The 12,328-nt window shown below is 41.2% G+C and overlaps 1 protein-coding gene across 2 annotated transcripts in view; it reads left to right on the plus strand.

The window, feature by feature from the left end:
* HHAT (hedgehog acyltransferase) overlaps window positions 1–12,328 on the plus strand; it is a 204,951-nt gene that overhangs the window by 28,494 nt on the left and 164,129 nt on the right. For both annotated transcript variants that reach the window (XM_006159340.3, XM_006159339.2), the window contains one exon: window positions 9,249–9,362. In XM_006159340.3, the coding sequence (XP_006159402.1) occupies window positions 9,249–9,362 (114 nt within the window). The remainder of the gene's footprint in view (window positions 1–9,248; window positions 9,363–12,328) is intronic.

Raw genomic sequence — 12,328 nt, forward strand, 5'->3', positions numbered from 1 at the left:
CACACACACATACACACACACACACACACATACACACACATACACACACACATACACACACACACACACACACACACATATAAATTGTTCTCACATATAAACATTGTGGCTTAATATATAAATATATATAACATACATATAACACATTTATGTTATATAAATATATATAACATACATATAACACACATTTAGACTTATTGTATTACTTTGGTGAGACGACTGACCCTTTTATCAGTATAGTGACCCTCTTTTTTTTTTTTTTTGAGAGGTTTTTGCTATAGGGTGCATGCGCTTGCCAGAAAGACAGAGAGAGACAGAGAGATAGAAAGCGAGAAATCACCCCCCCCCAGGGGGGATGGCCACACCACAATCCCTTCTCCTCCATTCTCCTCTTGGGATCTTGGGCATGCATGCACATGTGCCCAGCGTGAGTTTAAGTCACCGGGTCCGGGACTCGAACCGCGGTCGACTACATGGGAGTTCAGTGACATAGCCATTACGCTAACTGCTAGTCCCATGTGTAGTGACCCTCTTTGACCCTGGCAATTTTCTTTTGCTGAAGTCTGCTTTGTTATTAATACGCCAGCCCTGCTTCCTTATGATGAATGTTCGTAGGGCATATCCTTTCCCGTCCTTTCACTCTTGCCCTACCCGTATTAGTATATTTGAAGTGTGTTCTTGTAGACAGTGTAGAGTTGGTCATTTCTTACAATCCATTCTGTCCGTCTCTGTTTGTAAATTAGCATATTTAATTTGGTTAGGGTTCATTCAGCTCCTTGAATCCCTAGGTTTATACATTTGCCAAATTTGGGCATTTTTTGGCCGTTATTTCTTTGAGTATTTTTGCAGCCCTACATTTTTCCTCCTTTCCAGATGTGTATGTTAGACCTTTTGTTAACGTACCACAGGTCTCTCAGATCCTGTTAGTTTTTCACCCCAGTTTTTCTCTGCTGTTCAGATTGTGTAATGTCTATTGACCTATCTTTAAGGTCAGTGGTTCTTATGCGTGTACTCTTGCTATTGAGCCCATTCAGTAAGTTCTTTTAATTATTTATTTGTTTTGTTTATCAATATTCTTCAGGTCCCAGGGTCCCTAGCTAGTTTGCCACCTTCTTTCCATCTTTCGAAATCTTCTGATAATTGTTTTAGATATGAGAAAAATGGAGGTAAAAGTGCACATTCATCTTGGTGCTAAAACTGAAATTGTATGCATAGTTTTTTCATAGTACTTGTTTTCCATGAGCTTTTGAAGGTCTCTTCCTACTATTATTATTTTTTAAAAAATTATTTTATTTAACTTTATTTATTTGTTTATTCATCTATTTATTTATTTAAATTTGACGAGAGACGGACAGAGAGAGTGAGAGAGAGAGAGAAGGAAAGTGAGAAAGCAAGCTGCCAGGTATGAGACTCGAACCATGGTTGGCCATGGAGTCCAGCACCTTAGCAGCCATGCCATCTGCTGGTCCCTGCCTCTTCCTATTATAAACGAGGTTTTTAGCTATCCGTAGTGGGAAGGATAGAGAGAAATGTGTTATAGCTTGTTTACAACCAGAAGTCTGTTTTGCAGTGTTTCAAAGGACAATTCAGACATCGTGAAAGATAAATAATTATATCAACACATACATAAGCGTTCGAAGAGAGATAATTGAAGGGGTGGACTGGATGTAACGTTAGGGGTGATGTGCACAGAGCGATGCTGAGTCTTGACTGCTCTCGTTTGTCTCGGTTTGGTTCCCAGCCTCCCGTTGTCTCAGCTGCCAGTGATGGCTGAGTGCACTCAGGGATGCTGAGGAAGGGGAGGCAAGGGTGGCTTAAAACAGATTGGAAAGCTGTGGGGAAAGTCCGTCCATATAACTCCGATCACCTACTTCCTTGGTCTTTCATCCAGTGTGTAAAATTCAAGGGGAAAGGTGGCCTCTGGGGTTATAAAGAGTTTCATCACACTGGACAGATGGCAAAAATTATTAGTCTTCTTTTTTCTCTTTTATCATACTTTCTTTCCTCCTTTTTATATGTTTGCTATAGGGTGTGTCTGCTTACTGGAGAGAAAGAGAGAGAGAGAGAAAGTGAGAAAGCACCTCCCAGGGAGGACGGTCACACAGCAGTTCCTTCGACATTCTCCTCTTGAAATTTAGGATGCACACAAACCCAGCATGTTTTTCCTTTTTTTTTTTTTTTTTTGGTTTTTTTTAAAATTATTTATTTATTCATTGAAGGTTTTTTTTTTTTTTTGTTATAGGGTACATACACTCACCAGACAGACAGAGAGAGACAGAGAGACAGAAGCGAGAAATCACCCCCCCAGGGGGAATGGCCACAATCCCCTCTCCTCCATTCTCCTCTCGGGATCTTGGGCACACATGCACACGCGCCCGGCATGAGTTTTAAGCCACTGGGTCCGGGACGCGAACTGCGGTCGACTACATGGGAGTCCAACAACATAGCCATTATGCTAACTGCTGGCCCCAAACCCAGCATGTTTCTCAAGTCAGTGGGTCTGGGACTTGATCCAAGGAGTGAGCTATGTGAGATCCAGCACCTTAACCACCATGCCACCTGCTGGTCCCACACTTTCTTTCTTAATTGGTTTCTGCCCTGGGATCTTTGACATTCTGGGACTCTATTTAAAGTTCCATTTTGGTTGAGTCGTCCACTGCAGAGAGTATGTTTCAGCTAGTATTCCTGAGTGTAGGGGGACTTCCTAAGCAGAACGAAAATCCCCGAGTGTGAGGGTCATTTAAGGGCTGTGGCCCCAAGAAGGGTCTTTTCTTTTTCTCTTTGCGACTGTGTTGGCATTCTGGAGAAGTGACCCTAGTGGGCTGTGTGATTTAGTGGCATAGTTTGTAGCTGGGGTGTCATTTACTCTGTCGTCATCCTCTTCACTGATATTTTTGGTCCTGATCCCTAACTTACTAACCAGTCTTCTTCATTGTTTACAACTCTTTCCTCCATGTAACTTGTAGGGAATAAAAGTTTTTCCAGTTTGAGAGGTAGAGAATAATGTCGTTTTTGTGCCTTTGACTTTATACTGGAATGTAATATTTCCTTTTAGACATTCCATTCCTTCTTTGTTAGTTTCAGGAAAGGAGAAATATGGAATAGATAAAACAGGAGACAAAAATGTATCCATGTCAGACCAAGTAAGTACATGCATAGTCTTGTGTAATTCAAAGTGAAATAGGTACATAGAGAGTCATCTTTTAAAAGACTCTACTTTTTATTTATTATTTTTTTTTAGAGAGATTTTTGTTATAGGGCACATGCACTCACCTGAAAGACAGACAGAAAGTGAGAAATCACCCCCTGAGGGGATGGCCACACCATAATCCCTTCTCCTCCATTCTCTCACAAACATTTTGATCACTCACAAACATGTGCCTGATGTGAGTTTTAAGCCACTGGGTCTGGGACTTGAACTGCGGTTGACTATATGGGAGTCCAGCAATGTAACCATTATACATCTGCTGGTCCCAAGACTTTACTTTTTATTTTTTAATTGTCAGAGGGCATGTGCTCTTGCCAGAGAGAGAGAAAGCACCTGCCCTCCAGCCCCTGGGTGGATGGTCACATCACAATCCTTCATTTCTCCATCCCATCTGGATTTTGGGCACACACACATGTGTATCCAGCATGTGTTTCGAGCCACTGGGGCCATGACTTGGCCACTCCCAGTGTCCAGGGCTTAAGCACTGTGCTGGGGGCTGGCTCAAGAGCTGTTAACCAGATAATGTTTGTTTCTCTTTTTTTTTTTGGAGAGGTTTTTGCTATAGGGCGCGTGGGCTCACCAGACAGACAGAGAGAGACATAGAGACAGAAAGCGAGAAATCACCCCTCAGGGGGGATGGTCACGCCGCAATCCCTTCTCCTCCATTCTCTCGGGATCCTGGGCCCGCATGCACAAGCGCCCGGCGTGAGTTTTAAGCCACCGGGTCTGGGATGTGAACCGCGGTCGACTACGTGGAAGTCCAGCGACATAGACATTACGCTAACAGCTGATTCCCTACCAGATAATGTTTCTGAGACTGGTTGGCAATTGAAGGTTATCAGAATTTATCCACATTAATTAGGTCCTCATGATTCAGTTAAGTCCTCCTTAGAGGCTTGTTCTTTTCTTCGTCCAACTCCATTATACTCTGGACCAATTTGCCAATTAGATGGTGAGGGGCCCTGGACAGACTGGGAAGGAGACAGAGGAGGCAGGTGTAGAGCGGGCCTGTTCTGCTAGTAACAACATTCCTGGTCCCCTTGTAAGCATCTCCTTCACCTCTGCAGGATGATTGAGGTGTTTCAGCGGAGACTTTGTTACTTACAGGAAGAAAAATTATTAGTGAAAGCATTTTATCTTTAAGAAAGTGTGAGTCGTGAGAGTATAGTCTCTGGAAATCGTGAGCAGAGAAATGATTTAGTTCAAATTATTTTAGAAATAGCAAAGCAGCTGTTGAAAGAAGAAGAAAACTCTTCCAATAATTGCTCAGTGAATCATTAGCCCGAGTTCATCCAGAGAGCAGCGCCTCTTCTGTGCAGATTCTGACAAAACGAGTCGTTGTTGGTGTTTTTTGTCTGGAGATTTATAGGCCATTAAGGTGAGCTAGGTGCCTTTGAACGTGCAGGGAAACATTTATGATTTCAAGAACCTTATAAAGCCTTTCTCTGATCATAGATAACTTTTATGCAGTGTAATTAAGAAATATATATAAATATGGTCTCAAAGTAAATAGTAAGGAAATAATGCTATTCAGGAAATAGACACACAAAAATGTCAAGTATTTCTTTGTACTAAGTTTTTGCAGTACGGTGGATATGAGGGTAAGGAAAATAGAAAATATATTCAGCTCTCTGCTGTTTTCTCTGAGGGGAAAAGAAGTATGATGAAAAAAAGCCAGAGTAGTTGGTAAGGTAGGTCATATATATAAAATGAGACAGACAGAGGGAGAAAGAATATGCAGGAGGAGGAGGAGAGAGACAGAGAGATAGACAGGTACTTTTGATAGGGTCTTGGCCACTGTGATCTCCTGCCCTAGCTTCCCAGTTAGCCAGGATTACAGGTGTGTGCTATGATGCCCAACCTGTTCAGGTTGGTCCAAGAACTGAACCCAGGTCTCCCATGTGGCCCCAGCCCCACACAGTGGCACCCTATTGCTTGTGCCTCTGTGACTGGGCCTCTATTTGGTTTTGAAATACAGTAGGAGAGGACCAGCAGGTGGTGTGGTGGTTAAACATGCTGGATTCCTACATGGCTGACTGTGGTCTGAGACCTGGACCTGGTAGCTTGCTTTCCCTTTCCTTTTCTCTGTCTCTATCTGGTCAAATTAAAAAAATAATAATAATAATGACAAATGGAATTAAATAAATAAATTCTTAAAAACAAATTATTTTATTTAACTTTATTTATTCATTTTGTTTGTTTCAATTTGACTAGAGAGGGACAGAGAGAGAGAGAGAGAGAGAGAGAGAGAGGAGAGAAAGTGAGAAAGCAAGCCACCAGGTCTGGGACTCGAACCATGGTCGGCTATGTGGGAATCCAGCATATTTAACCACTACGCCACCTGCAGGCCCCAATACATAAATAATTCATTTTTTAAAAAAGAATTATTTAATTTAATTTTATTTATTTATTTTAATTTGATGAGAGAGAGAGAAAGTGAGAAAGCAAGCTGCCAGGTCCAGGACTTGAACCACAGTCAGCCATGTGGAAGTATAGTGTCCTTAACCACCATGCCACCTGCTGGTCCCTAAATAATTCTTAAAAAAAAAAAAAGAAAGAAAAGAAGGACACTAGGAGATGCTGTCTTTGTGTAGGAGATGTCTTTGTGTAGGAGATGTCTTTGTGAGTGTTTTCTAACACAAACGCTCATTGCTTTTATTAACCTGTTCTGGAACACTTATTGGGTTGACCTTGCTGGTATGTTTCTCCATTGAATACAGTCATTTCAGAATAATGTTATTCAAAGTGAGTTATTTTCATCGTGCTTTTAATATAAAGCTAGAGAGAGCCATGGAGTTATTAGAAAAGTTATGACATATTTTTTCTATGCAAAATTGTGTCATGATTTTCCCGGCAACTCAATAGATTCTAGCGAGAAGACACATTTCTTCTATAGTTTGTTAATCAAGACTCTGTTGCAAACAACAGAGTTCATGCCAGTTATTTTAAGAGAAAGGGAATTATCGAAGGAATTTAAGGACATTTCAGAGTAATTGAAAGAGCAGTCAGTGTAGACTTGGTGGGCATCCAGGGACAATTCCCAGAGCCATTCATCATAGCCATCGGAGGAGGTGGGGATCAGCAGGTGATGTGGAGGTTGAGGCAGCTGGATCCCACATGGCCGACTCCATGGCTCGAGTTCCATCCGTGGTGACTTGGAAGTCATGACAGGTTTGTGTGTGTGCCCCAAATCCTGAGAGCAGAGTGAGAGAGAAGAATTTGCAGCATAGCCATCCCCCAGGGGGTGATTTTTCACTTTCCCTCTCTCTCTTTCTGTCTCTCTCCAGTGAGCACAAGCACCCTATAGCAAAAGCTAAAAACAAAAACACAAACAAAACCCACAAAACTACAGCAGGTGCACAGCTCCTGGCTTGAGAACCCCGTGCAGGGGTGCACTAGCAGAAGCTGCCTTCCTGCCAATCAGGGAGTTGAGGCAGCTCTGCACTGACCGGCCCTGGAGTCTCCAGTTGCTGCTGGAGGACAACCAAAGGGCTGCTGCCGCTGGAGAGTCGCACGGCCCACACGTTCTGTTCCTTCATCTTCAAAGCCTCGCGTGTCTGCGCATCGGCAGCCAAGCCATTTGCAGACGTGCCAGCTAAAGAAATTCTGGACTATGTTGTTTCCGACCTTCTAACCTCCTAGGTATAGGAACTCATGCTGGAAGGGTTTGGGAATAGTGTCGACTGAGCCAGTTGGCCGTGTCTGCCATGCTGAGCAGGTATTTTCTTTTGAGGAGGTGAAACCCCATGGCATTTTAGATGTGGCAGATTTTCTGAATGCCGGCGTTCCCCTTTGTTTACTGTGGATTCGATTCTTTTCAAACCACAGTCTCTAGATTCTTTCTTCTTTCCTTTTGAGTAGGGTTGAAATCGTGAACAACTCAACAGGTGCCTGTATTTTTTTTCAGATGGTACAGCTTGAAACTCCTAGATTTGAGTCTCTGGGGCTATCAGAGTAAAATAGAGTTTGTTGTTGGTTTGTTTTTATATTTGCGTAACAAATGCATACTACTTTATGAATGCCAGGCACTATTCCAAGAAGTTTTCATATTCTAACTTACTTGCTTCTTGCAGGTACATCATGAGATATATTGTCCTTTATACCAGGGCTCTATTTCTGTCTATGTCTCTGGAGTAATTGGTACATCAGAGAGCAGGCCTAGCGTTGGCGAAGATCACGTGCAGGACAAATCATCCACTCGCAATATTCTGTGAGCTGTGTTCTCTACCTGAGTTTACGAAGGCGGGTGTTTATGAGAGCAGATACAAGGTTCTTCAGTTTTTGTGTCGTTTCTTTCACTTTCCCAGTAGACTGTGCTTGAAAACGATTTGACCTATTGTTTAATCATTCAACTTTTTCATCAAACTTTTACTGTCTGGTGTGCTGGCTTATTTATTTGGGGCTACAACCCTGAATATATTTATAGACTCTGTTGGAAAGAAGCTCTTAGTATTTCTTTCCGTGAGCCTGGAAAATAACTGCTTGCTTTTTCCCCCCTTTCTTTCTTTTTCATCCTCTGAAAGGAATCTTAGAAATTGTACTAGGTCAGCTGTTTATTTTATGAGCTGGGAGACTCAGGTCCAGATGGCTACGTGACTTCTCCAGGTTTAAACAGGGGCAGGAATGTGCAGAGAATGTAGACCGCCTGATTTCTCTGCTCTCTCCCCATTCACCACCACACAAATCTACGGAATGTCAGCATCTGTGATACCTCTTAGATTAAATAAAACTTCTTGTTCTCAGAGAACTCACAATTTTCTGCCTAGAGAGGAAACACGTAAGTTAATTATAGTAAAGATGCTATAATAAAAGTTCCAGAATTAAAGTGTGGATGACAGAGAATGGAGTCCAGTGAGGTCCAGCAGAAGGGTGAGCAATGGGAACACTTCACCCCGAGCTTGTTCGAGTCCTGCCCTTTATTGAGTACTGATCTTGTGTGTGGCACTGGACTGACTTTGTAGTTATTGGACCAAGATCAATTTCACTGATATTTTACCTTTGGGGAAAAAACAAAAGCTTTGTAATATGTGTAACTGGTATGAAATTGCCCCTCAAGTCTCAGGTGCAAAACCCCCAAATCATGTTTCCCTCCTATGTAAATAAGTAGGACTCCAACTTCCACTTGCAGAGACGAGTAGGCGCTCAGTGTCAGCAGTCACTGCAGGATTCCTTCTCTACCCACACAATTTGGTAGAAAGTTTTGGGTTTCACATCCTCACTTCATCATGGGGAAGTAGAGAAGCTTATTGACCATGCCTACCGTGCCCATTGGAGGGTGGCCAATCTCTGTGTTTACTCCAAGCTCAACATGGGCGCCATGATCTTCCCTGGTGCTCATGAGGTCACAGTGTTTAGTTGCTGGTCTCCAGGTATCTACATGTCTGCTCCTGTCAGAGGTTTCTGCCTGGCCTTGCGAGGGAGCTGCTTTAGACATGGAGCCTAGTATAGATGTAGACAGAGTGCTGTGTGGACACACAGCATCCTAAGGGGAAGGGAAGCATACCATTTACGTTTTCATTGTAAGTGTATATAAAATTAGTTAATTTCTCTGTCACTTTGCTCTACTGGCGTTTTCATTGTAAGTGTATATAAAATTAGTTAGTTTCTCTATCAAATTGCTCTACTGGTCATAAGCAACAACAAGATTTAACACTAAGACTGACCTTAAGTAATTTTATTGGTGTTCAACTTCTATTGTTAGTGTAAGCATCTAGGTGCCTAAGCAGGGAGATAGTCTTAATTTGTTACTTTTAGTATGTATATAATCTTGGGTAGATGAACTGAACTTTTTTTTTAGAATTATTTTTATTTAACTTTATTTATTTATTTATTTTAATTTGACCAGAGATGGACAGAGCGAGAGAAGCTAGGGGAGAGAGTACAGGGTAGATGGCGGAACGACTCGGAGTGCAGAGATACTGTTTCACAGAGTTTGGACTAACATTGTCCTTCTTGTTGGTGGTTTTACTAAGTGGAGTCTGTATTTGACTCACACAAGTACTAAACTCCCTCTAATATTCTTCTGTTTTGGTTTATTTAGGACCCAACTGACTTTGAATGGAGCTTCTGGATGGAATGGGGAAAGCAGTGGCTGGTGTGGCTTCTCCTTGGCCACGCGGCCGTGTCTCAAATGGCCACGCTGCTTGCCAGGAAGGTATGTCAGACTGCATTATCCCTTTTCTCTTCTGTGCTTTTTGTAAATAAAGAGTCCTGATGTAGGAATCTGAAGAGTATTAGCCTTGGGGACCTGGAAAAGATGAGGAAAAGTTGCTAATGATCCACATGACATTTAAGATAAAGGTTTCCAACTTAAGTATCCTGCATTGAAAGTTATTTATTTATTTTTTTTGGAGAGGTTTTTTCGCTATAGGGCACGTGCACTCGCCAGACAGACAGAGAGAGACAGAGAGACAGAAAGCGAGAAATCACCCCCTAGGGGGGATGGTCACGCCGCAATCCCTTCTCCTCCATTCTCCTCTCGGGATCTTGGGCACGCATGCACACGTGCCCGGCGTGAGTTTTAAGCTACCAGGTCTGGGACGCGAACTGCGGTCGACTACGTGGGAGTCCAGCGACATAGCCATTACGCTAACTGCTGGTTCCCTGAAAGTTATCTTTCAGGCCATTTACTATAACGTTTATAGAGTAAAACTAAATTCAGATGGTGTTCTTTCAAGTCATTCCTAATCAAATGATCTTATGAGCAGCTACCTTTTGTTGAGAATCTATGCGATTTCGTGTACAAGTTCAGAAGAAAGTGTATGATTTCATCAAAAGGGAAATATTTTATTGTCAGTTCATTTATGCTACTATAGCTGTGTTAGATCAATATTATGGCAGCAAATGTTTGAGATGATAGATATGCCAATTACTTTAATTTGATCATTACATATTATATTCATATATTACAAAAACCCACACTGTACCCTGTAGATATGTACAATCACTATGTATCAGTTAAAAGAATTCCAGTAGCATTTTGCTATTGTCTTGTTCTGGATTAGAGAATGAGGAATCTTCAGAGTGGATATTTGAAGAGTACTTTCATATAAAGCAGAATTGAGAATCACTTCACAGATTTAGCTGAGAAACTTCTAGAAGATTCTTTTTTGTCATCTAAAAGCTAGGCTTTTTGTCCTCCTGTCCTCTGGTATATGCCTCTTGTTAGCTACAGATTATTTTTGTTTTGTTTTAATTTTTTTTCCATAGGACATGTGTGCTCACCAGAGATAGAGAGAGAGAAAGAGAGAAAGTAAGAAATCACCCCCCAGAAAGGATGGCCATGCTGCAGTCCCTCCTCCTCCTCCATTCTCTTCTCAGGATTTTGGGCACACACACCTAGAGTGAGTTTCAAGCTGCCAGGTCCCAAACTCAAACCATGGTCAGCCATGTAGGAGTTCAGTGCCTTAACTACCACATCACCTCTGGCCCAGGAAATCCACATTATTTAAATAATAATAATAAAAAAAAACATACAGAAGGGTCCAGCAGATGGCATAATGGCTATATCGCTGGGCTCCCATGTAGTTGACCATGATTTGAGTTCTGGAGCTGGCAGCTTAAAACTCACACTGGGCATGTATGCGTGTGTGCCCAAATTTCCAAGAGAAGAACAGAGAAGAAGAGATTGTAGCATGGCCATCGCCTCTGGGGGGTGATTTCTCATTTTCTGTCTTTCTGTCTCTCTCTGTCTCTCTGGCGAGTGCACGTGCCCTGTAGGAAAACAAACAAACAAACAAAAAAAACCTCTCTTTAAAAAAATACAGAATATTGGGGCCGGCAGGTGGTGTGGTGGGTGACGCTGGACTCCCACATGGCCGACCACGGTTCAAGTCCTGGACCTGGAGGCTTGTTCTCTCAATTTCCCTCTCTTTCTTCTTTCTTGCTCTGTCCCTCTCTGGTCAAATTTAAAAAAATGAAATAAACGAATGAATAAATAAAGTTAAATAAAGTAATTCTTTAAAAAAAACCAGAATATTTATAAATATTGATCAGATACTAGACCATAGGTTAATTTTCAAAGAATCTGAAGGTCTTATTTTACCTAGGTTACCTTGTTTAATCCCAGCGCAACTATGTTGAAAAGTGATGTTAACAAGATGACCTAAAAACTCCCATTCATCTAAAAAATTTAACAGTCGTACTTTTCAATAACTCATAGGTTAAAGAAGAAACTTTACTGGAAATTAGAAAATATTTATAAACAAAATGACAAATATTAAATATCTAAACTTGTAGGATGCAGTAGAGTGGTACTTAACTGGAAGCCGTAACCCTAGATATTCATATTAGAAAAGAAGAAAGGCTGAAATCAATGAGCTAAGCATTCAACTTAAAAAGTTAGAAAAGAACTGAAGAAAAAAAAAGGAAGGAAAGAAAGAACAAAAATAAGAACAGAAATTAATGAAATACTCAGTGACAATACTGATCAAGAAAAGAGAATGAGCAACATAAATGACATTTGGAATGGAAAAAAAAGATAACGTAGTTATTACAGAGATGAAAAATTATGGTAAGAGGGTATTATGGACAACTTTATGGTTATACTTCTGCAAACTTTGGCAAAATGGAAACATTTCTAGAAAATGTAACTAACAAAGCTGACTCATGAAGAAATAGAAAGACTGACTAGTACTGTAGCCACGAACACAAATTAAGTCAATAGTTAAATATCTGCTTATAAAGAAAATGCTAGTCTGATGAACTGCCAAATATCCAAGTTTCAAATAATTTGAATCTTTCCCAGGCTTATTTTTTTAAATAATTATTTTTATTTAACTTTATTAATTAATTTATTTTAATTTGATCAGAGAAGGACAGAGTGAGAGAGAGGGAAAGTGAGAAAGCAAGCCGTTATGTCTGGGACTCAAATCGTGGTCAGCCATGTGGGAGTCCAGCGTCTTTAGCCACCATGCCACCTTATCAGCCCTCCCAAGCTTTTTCAAAAGAGAGAAAGGGGGAGAATTCTTCAATTATTTAATGAAGGTAGCATAAAATTGATGCCCAAATCATTGGATATACCCTACCAGATATTCTGACTTATTATAAAAACAGAATAATTAAGGCATTGGGAACCAGCAGTTAGCGTAATGGCTATGTCGCTGGACTCCCACATAGTCG

Source organism: Tupaia chinensis, unplaced genomic scaffold (genome assembly GCF_000334495.1).
Source record: "Tupaia chinensis unplaced genomic scaffold, TupChi_1.0 Scaffold000627_1, whole genome shotgun sequence".
In the NCBI taxonomy this organism is placed as follows: domain Eukaryota; kingdom Metazoa; phylum Chordata; class Mammalia; order Scandentia; family Tupaiidae; genus Tupaia; species Tupaia belangeri.